The following is an 11,749-nucleotide window of genomic DNA, read 5'->3' on the forward strand; positions in this document are numbered from 1 at the left end:
TTCTGTCAACCTTCTTGAATACCGACTTTATGATAGCGCCAGAACGCCAATTCTTTCACATACGACCACAGTTTCAGGATAAATAGCGCTTCCCGTTCGCTCAGCGGTACTCAAGCCTGTGAACGGCGGATTAGTAGCTTTCGTGGGTGACCAGTAGCGAATCCCCGCTGTTGTATGTTTTTTGTCTTTTTTCTTTGCAATTTTTTACCCACCAGCAAACCTTACTACCATGCTTCTCTTTTTTTAACCTCGTCACCAGGAATTCACTCCGCGGCTACTATACCCGTATCCAGCGTATACCCACTGGTCATCGCATCGAGACGTCTGGCAAAACAACCTGCATACCACTAGCAATTGCTTCTGCTGCGAACTCCTGACGAACTTCGCCACCGAGGCGCAGACTATTACTTGCTACTGCAGCTAGAGTTGTTCTACATGAAGAATGCTCTTTGCTTCTCTACGTTTCTTTTGGCAAACAGGACCGGCAAGCAAAACCACACCAATCCAAACCAACGGAGCTGAAAACTTGAGCAGGAAGAGATGGAAGTGACGTCCAGACCAGAAGGAAACCTAGCGATATGGCGAATGGTTGCTACGTACAGCTGACGTTACGTGGTTTAGTCAAACAAGCTGCGATGTTGTCGTTTTTTATCGGCCCGTCGCATTATCTTTTTGTACCTGCATTTCCCCACTTGCTCAGCGACGGACTACGACATGCACCTCCTTCTAATCTTGACTAGTCCCACCGATGAGTACCGAAGTACTTTGCCGTCCAAGTACGTATGCTGCAATTGCTTTTACTCGGGTCGAGAGCCTGCCGGAGTCGCGTCAAACGTTCCCGATTATCTCCCAACCTCTCTATACGGATTGGCGTCGATCGTCAGGACCCTGGTTCGCCCGAAAGATCGTTCATGTTCTATTGGGTCACTCGTATGCGCATAGAGATGTGCTGTTTGACGATATGGTGTAGTGTGGTGTTGGTGCTTTGCGTCTTTCACGGTGCGTGGCGGAGATACTCGAGTGCAACACCATTTCGAATCAATGCACCGCTCCCCTATTCTCGAACATACAGATCGAGCAGCATGTTTACTCAGCATGAGAGATGACATCTTGATCGCGCATGACGATCTTGTCGATCTACGCTTGGTAAGCCTACAGTAGCATCCCTCTGAATTACCCCTCAGCAGTTCAACCAAATTCTCGAAGTCGGGTGCAGTACCAGAGTCAACAAGTGGAACGAACTGGGCCGATCAGTGGGAGCTAATCTTATCCTGTGAGGAGCGAGCAGATCTCGAGTGACGAACATCCGTACGCGAGATACTCGGATATTGTTTCGAACCGGAGGTCGTATTTCCCAGTTTCGTCGCATGAATAGGAGATGAGAAACCGGGTTGCTGGATTTCTGCAAATAGAAAAAGAGATCATTGGCTTTATTGTAGAACAGTATCTAGGTTACAGTAGATATGCAAGAGAAGTGACACGTGATCTTGAGTCTTTGGGGAAATTGAATAACATACCTCACTACAACAACAAGCTATGGCGAAGATGACAGACTGCATGTACCGCACTGTCGATGCTCACATCTTGAAGACACCACTCTACCTTTTCCTAACATCCAGCGACTGACCATTACTCTCCGTTCGTCACTGCCACGCCACTCTCCACATATCCTCCTCCTTCACACACAGCAAACGCCCATACCAACCCTCCTCCATAACCACACAGTTCCCATTTCCCAGCGTCTCCAACCTTCAAGCGACTAAGATTATTCAAATACAACACCATGGGCTGCATACCATCAACCCCCAAACCCACCACTGCCCCCACCACTAACCCCTTCTCCATACCCGACCCTAATGCCATTAACCCTAATCCCAATAACCACCCACGACCATTCCGAAGAAGTCCAATCTACGATCCACCCGCGTACAAGGATGCTAGTAAGCTGAGGTATAACCGTGGAAGTAGCGGAGTGTATAGAGGCGCATCGGGGAGTATGTGGGATCGTAGTAGAAAGGCTGGGATGGGCGAGAGGGGTAGTGACGGGAGTGGATGCAGCGGTGGACCTAGTCATGGGGATGGTAATGAGCATAGTGCTGGACATGATGGCGGACATGGTCATGGGCACAGCCATGAACATAGCGGTGGGCACAGTCAGGGACATGATGGTGGTCACAGTGGTGGCAACAGCGGTGGAGGTGGTGGCGGAGGAGGCTAAGTGCTATCAACGATGAAATGCGAAAGATGATGGAGATAGTAGGGAAGCGAAGGACTGATGTAATGTTCTTTGTCTTGTGATTGTTGCAAATATGACTTTGGGTATCTTTGCGCCGTTGCTGTTCCGCCTGCTTTGTACCTCTCCAGTCTGCTTGGGACATGTGGTGGGCTCTCATGAGCCTTTCTCGTCGTTATGTTGTCCTTCTCTTTGAGGTGAGATGATCTTTCCTCTGCTTTCATGCATGGCCGTGTCATGACGACCCCCTCACCGCATCATACGAAACGGATGCCCTTCAGTGCTAAACACCCAGCTATCCAAACTCGCGACCTCAACATCCGAAAACGTAAGCCAAAGATACTTCAACGTTTCCGCAGCCCAGAAGCTCTCTTGCATATCAACCCACTTATCTTCGCCCTTTGACTTTGTATCATACACATCAGCCAGTTGTGCGTAGCCAAACGGCGCTTTGCAATGCTTTTCCATAGCCGAGAAAGCTTCCCATGCCCACTCGCGATACCGCTTCTCGCCCGTTATGCGCCATGCGTAGAATAGACTCTCTACATACTCAGGCCGGCCTTTGTATGCTGGTTCTAGTGCCCAGATACCGCTAGCCATCGCTTCGCGCTCTTGACGGGCAGTTTCTGGAATGAAGAGCGGGTCGTCGTATCCGAATTTGGGTATCCAGGCCCATGTCTCTGGGCCAATCTTCGTGGGTGTAGAGGTATACGAGTGGCGGCAGCCTTCAAGGAGCGCGAGCGCAAAGGTGCGGAGGTAGGGTTCGTCGTAGAGTCTGGATGCGAGGAGGATGGTACCGGGTGCGAAGCAGGCGAGATGTCCTTGCTGGTTCTCATATTCTTTGTTGTATCGTCCGATGTAGAGGTGTTGCATGAAGTGATCGGGCGCTGGTGCGGAGCGGGAACTAAGGTGTTTGCGCAAGGAGTACGCTGCATCTGTGAAGCGGTGTTTGTATGTGCCGAGATGAGGATCTGTTGGCGGTGCTAAGAGCGTCATCTTGACGAGGTACTCGTAGTATGAATCGTGTCCACCATCCCAGTGCCTCTGACGGCCCACTGGCTCTCCTGTCATGATGTCGACAGGTGCGTCAACCATGCCTGGCCACGGTGTCTTCCACTTCGACCATACAAGTGGCGCCCACGCGTTCGTCGAGTTCTGTGTGTATGTCAAGTTGCCAGTCAATCTGGTCAAGACGCGGTTTTCGAGGATTGAAGAGCCTGTTCGCGCAGGGCCTATAGCAGGGTGTTGGTCGTAGCCGTGTTTGGTTGGGTCGTCGCTGAAGACGAAGGAAGGATCCGGCTCGCCCTGCTCTGTTTCAAAGTCGACACGAGGCCATGGCATGCCTGTGGGGGTGTCATATGCTGGAGCAAGCTTCCCCGCTAGGGTGACAGCATGCTCCAGTACAAGATCGCGTGCCTCTTCGCTCAGTACGTCTTCCGGGATGAGCCCAGTGTCATACATATCCACAATAGACAAAAGCCCGCCCAGATATCGTATGGTGGTCTCGAATGGGTCGACGAGGTCCTTCGCTTCGTTGAAGTCGATAGCGAGTATATGCTCGAGAGAATGCGCCAGCTCGTCCCATAGCCCCATGAGTGCCAATGTGCTCGCGGAGTCCACGATGAAAGCTCCCCACCCATTTCTGGATGACGAGTTGCCTCCCGACACAGGCAGGATATCATCGCAGCCCCAGGCGTTCTCCCTGTACTTCCAAAAGGTATATTTCATGGCATCCCGCACGCTCTTTGCTCGTGCCTCGTCAGCCTTGCCCGTTCCGTTCCAATCCGCATGTTGTATTTGTGCGCCAAACTTCGGTATGTCCCTGTCTCGAACAGTCGGGTTCTGGAACTCTTTAATGAGGAGATAGAGGGTGATGACGATGATGGCCGCGAGGAGCTTGAACGACGACTCGGGATTCCGCTCGAATTTGGACTTGCCCCAGCGGCGGAAGCCGGGCATAGTTAAAGAGTGGTGGAGGCCTTATGGTGCTGGCGGAGGCGCTCAAGAGGCGGGTGGTAATAGCGCGCACATCTGCCCAGGTGGTCTCAGGGTGCGCAGTGGGTGCGGAGGTGCGGCGATCGATGTTCAAGGTTCCAAGCTATGAGGCCATGCTTGGCTCGAACGGGATGACTATTGCGTGGTGAATGAAAGAACGGTATTCAAGGCTAATGAGTGAATGTACGAGACGGGTTTACACGTGTGAGCGCTGACGTCGTGTCGCGCTCGAGTCTGAGAGTTGCTCCAGGCTTGGCGCTGAGCCCTCAGCGTCGTCATCGCGAACTTTGCGACACCAACGCGTGTGCACATCCTCATCCTCGACATGGCTGTCTGGCAGTACGTGCGCACCCTGCATATGTACGTTCCCATTACTAACATTGATATAGATGGTTCAAGAACATACCGCCCAAGACGCGCATGATCATTGGTGTGGGCGTCATGGCGTACGCGGGCGCTGGCCTCTACATATCCGACAAGGCTGAGGAGAAATTTGGTCTTACCCCAACCGAGAAAGATCGAGAGCAACTCCAAGATGTGATACCCAAGATTTCGACTATCGAGAAACGGACGCCCTAATCAGTCGCGTCCTGTTCTCGGTAAGATACATTGCGATCCAGAACGCGGCATTGCAAACTTGGTATGGAGCAACAATCTTTCCGACCATGGAGATCGCGAACCAAGTCTGACGGTGCTCAGCCGCACGCACAGCCTCAATTATGTCAAACCGCCTCGGCATCGCAACGGAATGTTTCATCAAAGTAATCGTTACCTCGCGAATGAATTAAGCATACTTGTTACGCCACGTTCCCAACAATCAGCTTTGAACCATACTCCAGAGGTTGACCACTAGACAGCTCCAAGACGACGACCGAGGCTGTGCATAGCCGCGAGTGTAAACACGGCATAGCGTCAGCAGACAAGACTTACCGATAATCTGCAGCTGCCTGCATGCATGGCGCAGTGCATAGGTACGACAAAAGTTTACCACTTCCCCAGCAGCCTTCCATCATTCTATAACGCAGCCGGGCTTTATTCATCGTGAGCCTCTATTGTTGGTTGATAAGACAAGCAACGTCACCTTCGTCGCATCAATGGAACCCTCACCATCGAACGAACCCCGCCAACAAACAAGAGGTCGATATCAGAGACCATCTGTCGCGTGTACTCATTGTCGGAGAAGAAAGATACGATGCATTCTAGCCCCAGACGACATTCAAGGCCGATGTAGCAATTGCATCCGTCTGAAGAGGGAGTGCGATCTCGAGATGGAAGCGAGGCGCGACCGGAAAGAGCGCGTGACCTTGAGAGAAGAGCTGGACAAGCAAGCCCGGGAGCCTGAGTCAGTGGTTAACAGCTGGAGCCACTTTCGTACAGGGGAAGATAGAGGGAGAACTCCAGTTCGCGATCGCGCCACTTCGCCCAATCACTACTCAGAGAACGAGAGAACACGATCACAATCGCCAGCGGGCAGCTTTTATCATGGTGACTCACCGGCCCGAGGTGTATCTCCTGCCGAGCGGCAAGCTCCTGATTGGGCGACCCATTCATCCCTACTGAATTTAGATATTTATACAACACCTTTCATGAATGATTCTGAGTCCTCAGTTCAGATACCACGTCAACCTTGGGAGAATACGCCAGGCTACCAGTATACCTCTCTGTTGGACGATGAGATCCGCCTTCTCCGCATTACCCCTGCTCCATTTGGAGATCTGCTGTCTTGTTCCTTGAAGATTGTTCCCATGGAAACGCTGACGACAACGCTTCACGAATTCCAGGCACTTTCGTATGCATGGGGTAATGATGCTCCTTCATTTCCCATAACCCTCAGCGACCTTCCCAGATCAGGCGAAGACACATCCACTACCGCAGCGACGCAATCCTACACGTACTTAGTTCGAGAAAATCTCTATCAAGCCTTGCGACACATTCGTCTCACGGACCACTATTCGTGGATCTGGGTAGATGCTTTGTGCCTCAATCAAGACGACCAAGCCGAAAAAGGGCGGCAGATTCCCAAGATGCCTTACATCTACTCAAATGCATGGAACGTCATTGCATGGCTTGGAGGGGACGAATCTATACCATGGAGTATCAAGTTGGCCGTAGAACTGGTGCCAGACATCTTGAATCTCAAAACCCTCGATATCGACCTGCGAGGAAAGCCCCACAGCGGACACGTACTTCGCTCTTGGGTCGCCTTCGGTAGAATCCTGCAACGGCCATGGTTCAAACGCCGGTGGGTTATCCAGGAAGTAGCATGTGCAAGGAGATTATCTGTGCGCATAGCGGACCATATCTTGAGCTGGCTGGATTTTGCGGATGCTGTGGAACTGTATTCGGACAACATCGACCGAATGCGAACACTGTATCGCAAATCTTCGCTATACAAAACAGATCCTAATGCTTTGGACTATATCGAATGTTCACAGGCTGTAGCGTTGATGACGTTCTCGCGCAACATTTTCCGAAAGTCGACGGATTCATCCGTCATCTCCAGATTGATGAACTTGGAGACTCTAGTCCTGACAGCCTCACCTTCTGCGGTATCAGATAACCGAGATGTAGTCTACGCCTTGTTGTACCTTGCGAAGGATAGAGGACGCCTTGTCACCGCGCAAGTTCCAGTGTCTGATGATTACCGTGTTTTCACGTCTGATTATTCCAAGCATCCAGTAGATATCTTTGGAGAGTTTGTCCGGTATAGCATAGCTACTTCAAAATCTCTGGATATCCTGTGCCGGCCTTGGGCGAGTTGGCCAGGCGTCCACCATAGAGCCCTTTACCAGGGACGATGTCTACCCTCTTGGATTGCAGTAGCTTCGTTCGAAGGTGCTCGTCGGCTCCACCTTCCAGCCTCTTGGATGGAAGAGTCATACGAACCTCCTCCTCGTACGCGACACGTGCCACCGGAGAACCTACTAGGTCCAGTTGGCGGCCAGGTCTACGATGGGTCTCGCGGCGTGGCTGTCCAGACTCATATAACATCATCGGAAGAGGAGATTGCCTCTCCAACTTCGAGCAGTTCAAGTCATGAATTCGACGCCGAGCTCAATATGATGCCACCCCTGTTGCGACATCACCCAGGACCCAACCTCGTGCTTCATGCCAGAGGCATGATATTGGGCAGAATCACTACCGTTTCCCCATCACCCACCAGAAAAGGGCTAATCGAAGACGAATGGCTTAGGATGCTCGGATGGAAGGGATCTTTGGAACAGGGTATAGACGAACAGCTTTGGAGGACTCTCGTTGCGAACCGTGATTCAGAGTCAAAAGTTGCTCCTACGTGGTACCGCCGCGCATGCGCGTTAGCACTCACAAAACTTGATGAGTTTGGTAATTTAGATACCACAGCCTTGATAACCGATCCATCGCAACCAGGTACACTGGTAAACTACCTCAGACGCGTAAAAGAGGCGACGGAAAACCGGCAATCTTTTCGTTGTGAAAACAGCGACGGCGCTCAACTGGACACCATCATAGGTTTTGGGTCGGGACACTTGCAGCTTTGGGAAGACAGTCAGATGATGGCTTGTATCTTGTACGGATCGTCAGTACCGGTGATACTCCATGAGTACAAAGATCGAGATGGTACCACTGTTGCGAGGCTCATCGGGGCTTGTTATGTCCATGGGTATATGGAAGGAGAGCTCTTTGCTAGCATGACTGAGGAGGAGATTCAAAGCAGATCGACAACGTTCAGCATTCATTGAAGTTTGCTGGGCTCTTTCACAACACAAGCTAATGTACACACGAGATCAATAGATCTTCCCTCACATCACACAAAGATGACGAACAAACACCTGATCTATGGTCTACGCGCCTCGTTCATCCTGTCTCCTACTTCCATTCCTCCGGCCACTTATCCTTGTCATTACTATAATCCGGTAATTCGACGCTCTTCTTCTCTCCTCCAGTGTCAATCAATCTTGTCTGTGGGAACAATTGCTCTTCGCAAAAGTTCTTCAGACCCTGCTTGTTCTTTCTTTCGTACTTTTTGCGCTGGTCAAACGTTCCCAAACTCCTCCATAGCCTGATCTCTTTCACGCTCGCATCAGTCAAGGGGTTCTCAGCGGCCCAAGTCTGAAACGTCTTCTTGTATATGCGCTCGAGGTAGCAGCGTGCGATATGCGCCTTCGCCGATAGCAACTCTTCGCCAATATCGTCAAGCAGTGGTTTTCTCAAGTCAGATGGAAGCTCCTTGACCCAAATGGCGAGGTCAGTCTCTGCCATAACGCGGAAATCTGGGGCTTCGCCTTTACGCCTTTTCCTCGCCCGTGCATCTGCTTCTGCCTGTGCACGCTTCCGTTTGGCACCCGTAGCCGTATCTTCCGGCTCGTCTTCAACATCAGACTCAGACTTGAACTCTTCCCCAGATCCAGAGAGACCATCCAGATTTCCAAGGTCGACATTCTCAGGCTGGGCGACCACCGGCTCAAAGCTCGAATCCACCGAGTTTCGCGCGACTGCTTCGTACAGGTAGCTCTTGGGATAAAAACCGGATCTTCCCTTGAAAGAAATATCACCAAGCTCCTTGACGCTCTCGTTCAGCTTCGCAACCATTTCGTCGACCTCTACTTCTTCACGCCCCTCAAAAATCGGATGGTCCAGCCAAACCTCCATATCCGCGGAAGATAGATCTTCGAACGTGCTGAAAAGTTTTTGGAGAACAGATTTCCAGCCCAAAGTGTCCATTGGGCGTCTACTCTCGACGATTTTGGACGGAAGCAGATCGACAAACTCTCTAACTTGATCACTTGCCATATGCGTGAAGTTCGCAATTTCTTGGGCAAGCATGTTGTTGATCACGAGAATGTTCGGGAGCTCTGGCTGAGGTGGAGCTGGCTGGCTTGTAGCCTTTGGACGGCTTGAAGTTTTCGACGGTTTTGACGGTTTTGACGGTTTTGACGGTTTTGACGGCTTTGACGATTCTGAAGTCTTTGAAGGTTTCGAAGGCTTCGAAGTCTTTGCAGGTTTCTGAGATCCCGGAGGCCCTTTGGGTCCTAGTGGACCTTTTCGGCCCGAGGGTGTTTTTTTAGCGGTCGATGCAGGCTTGCTAGAGGTCTTCTCATACTTCTCCTTCATCCGCTTCAAGATCTCAGCCTGAGTGGGTCGGATGACCAACCCGCCATCTTTCGCGCGAAAGACGTCACGTTTGGGGATTTGATCCTCGTAGCCTAGCGTAAAGACATTGAGATCACGGATCCAGATACCAGCACGGTCTTTCTCATTTTTGAACGTCCCACCGTGTTTCACGAAGAGAATGGCTCTGTACGTGTAGTCGTTTGATAGCTCACCAATGCGCGGATCTTCTCGGATTTCCTTCGTCACATGCTTCATGAGCGTAGCGTGGTCGATCGTGGCCCACTGGATTGTGTTCGGATCCTGTTGGGCGACATTGGATGCATCATTAGGGTCAGATGAAGGCTGCCCGGCAATCGCATCATCGCCTTCATCCACTGCATCGCTTGCTCTCTTCCTCTTCTGTCCATGTACCTCTCGATGCTCACGAGGTGGCCAGTGAAGTGGACTCTCTGCCAAATACGGCAGCTTCTCCATCGCATCACCCTGGTAGTAGTACCATGTCAACCACCATCTCGCGACCCCCAGATCTTGCTTCCCAGCTTCTAACATATGAGGATCGCTTGCGCGCCATTCATCGACATCCCTGTCCGTCATGTCTGCGAACTCGCCAATGAACATGCGATACAGAAGTCCACGGGCGGTAGTGTATTGAGTGACACCAGCGGCATCTTGTATCACCTTCTTGGCGCTAGGATGCAAGTTCTTGACCCAGATGTCCACCCCTGCGTCGGATAAAGAAGCGAACAATGGCAGAGCCAGGTCCAAATAAGTCTGGTCTAGACGTTCTGCGATAGTTTCAGATGTCCAGGTTTGAGAGCGTTCTGCGAACGTGAAAGCATGCGCATTAAGGTAGTCCTTGAGAACCGCCGGGTTTTCGCCTTTGAAGCTACCTTTGAATACGCTGTGGAGCACCGCTCTGGATGTTTGAAGGGCAAGGCTTCTCGAATCGTCAACCTTGAGAAGGTCGTTTTGATAGATTGTGTACCACGGTTCCGAACTGTCCATCTTTAGTTGGTCGAATGCGGGTAGTTTGTCCTTACTGAAGCCTTGAGGGAACTTGTATTCCGGATTCTTGGTAAGAACTCCATGCTTCTTTCGTTGGAAGTTGCGCGCAATGTCGTCCTGGTTGTCTTTGAACGCCTTTACAACTTCATCCAGACGATTTTTGGTGTATGGCTCGCCTTCTTGTAAATACACCTGGTACTGGGCACGCGAAACTCCTTCGTGCTCGTCTGGCCAGCCGTCGTCGTCGCCGTCATTACTTTCATCGTCACTGCCCGGCCTCTTTCTTGAGCTTCTGTTGCCACCTGGTCCAGGTGGGGCCCTCCGATTCGGATTCAAGGATGCGACCGCATCGCATAGTTGACCAGTACTAGGAAGGCCTAGGATCTGCACAACGCGCACAGTCATTTTGTACGGCAAAACGTTCTCGCCCAAGTTCTTGTCGGCCTCTTTTCGGATAATCTCCTGCATATCTCTGCGTGTTTGGAGCGAGTTGAACGCCATTTTTTGTGGGTGTTTTCTCCTATATCTCGAACTGAACGCACTGTAGAGTCCGCCCGCATCGGTCAGGAATTTCTTGTTATCGAGTATGTATTTGAGCATGGCATATACCCATGGCCCACACGCTGAGTGATGATCACCTCTATAGCTGTTGTTCTTGGTATCGTGAGGGACGTGTTTGAGTGTGGCTGCCGTGAACCCTCCTCGCTCTAGATCCATAACCTTGTCGTATCCACAGAGAATCTTTCCAGCAGCCCACGCCGGTCCTTGTGGAATCATCTCGTGTATATACCAGTGCTTGTTAGCTTTCTGTCTCACGTCAACGTGGCCATCCAGCCATCGGGCATCGTTTTTTTCTTTGTCGATCACCATGAAACCCCAGTGCGTACCGCCGCGAGATTGCATTGGGATCAAAATTTCTTCGTCTTCTTCTTTATCCTCTTTCGGATCTCTCTCTTGAGCACCAACAACCATTGCATCTTGCTCGTGTATCTGTTCTTCTGTGGCTCCCTGCTCTTGCTCTACGACTTGTTTGTTCCTCTTAGCCTCCCTGGCTTCCGCCCTCGCCACTTTGACACGTTCCACTTCCTGACGACTAGCCATACCGTTCGATACTGGAATCACAATCCACCGGACGTCGTTTCGTGTCATGGTTTTATAAGATTTTATCGATCGGGGAAGAGTTTTGAACTTCTCTTTATCGGTCAGACACAAGCCAACGCTCGCCAATATAGTCGCGGCACCCGCTGGCATGATGAGTATGTCGTTTCGTTTCTTTGCAACCACTGTCAAGAGTACTGTAGCCAAGTCCAGTTGATTATCCCATAACCAACTGTTATCAGCGTCCGTGGTCCTAGTTGCGAGAATGTTGACAAAGTCCTCCATTGTGACTGCAAGAGTATTTCCTAAATGAGGATAGTTGAGATA

The 11,749-nt window shown here is 51.1% G+C and overlaps 3 protein-coding genes across 3 annotated transcripts; 1 reads left to right on the forward strand and 2 right to left on the reverse strand.

The window, feature by feature from the left end:
- Positions 1 to 2,482: 2,482 nt before the first annotated feature.
- J4E79_007786 (uncharacterized protein) lies at positions 2,483 to 4,192 on the reverse strand (the record flags this gene model as incomplete). The annotated part of the gene is made up of 1 exon (XM_049356649.1): positions 2,483 to 4,192. The coding sequence occupies one exon, from the start codon at positions 4,190 to 4,192 to the stop codon at positions 2,483 to 2,485; it is 1,710 nt and encodes a 569-aa protein (XP_049208996.1).
- A 361-nt stretch (positions 4,193 to 4,553) lies between these two features.
- J4E79_007787 (uncharacterized protein) lies at positions 4,554 to 4,807 on the forward strand (the record flags this gene model as incomplete). Its single annotated transcript, XM_049356650.1, has 2 exons — positions 4,554 to 4,567; positions 4,618 to 4,807. The coding sequence occupies 2 exons, from the start codon at positions 4,554 to 4,556 to the stop codon at positions 4,805 to 4,807; spliced, it is 204 nt and encodes a 67-aa protein (XP_049208997.1).
- Positions 4,808 to 8,074: 3,267 nt separating this feature from the next.
- J4E79_007788 (uncharacterized protein) lies at positions 8,075 to 11,707 on the reverse strand (the record flags this gene model as incomplete). Its single annotated transcript, XM_049356651.1, has 1 exon — positions 8,075 to 11,707. One exon carries the CDS (start codon positions 11,705 to 11,707, stop codon positions 8,075 to 8,077), a length of 3,633 nt encoding a protein of 1,210 aa, XP_049208998.1.
- Positions 11,708 to 11,749: the final 42 nt, after the last annotated feature.

Source organism: Alternaria viburni, assembly GCF_023758015.1.
Source record: "Alternaria viburni strain BMP 2772 chromosome Unknown scaffold_17, whole genome shotgun sequence".
Classification (NCBI taxonomy): Eukaryota; Fungi; Ascomycota; class Dothideomycetes; order Pleosporales; family Pleosporaceae; genus Alternaria; species Alternaria viburni.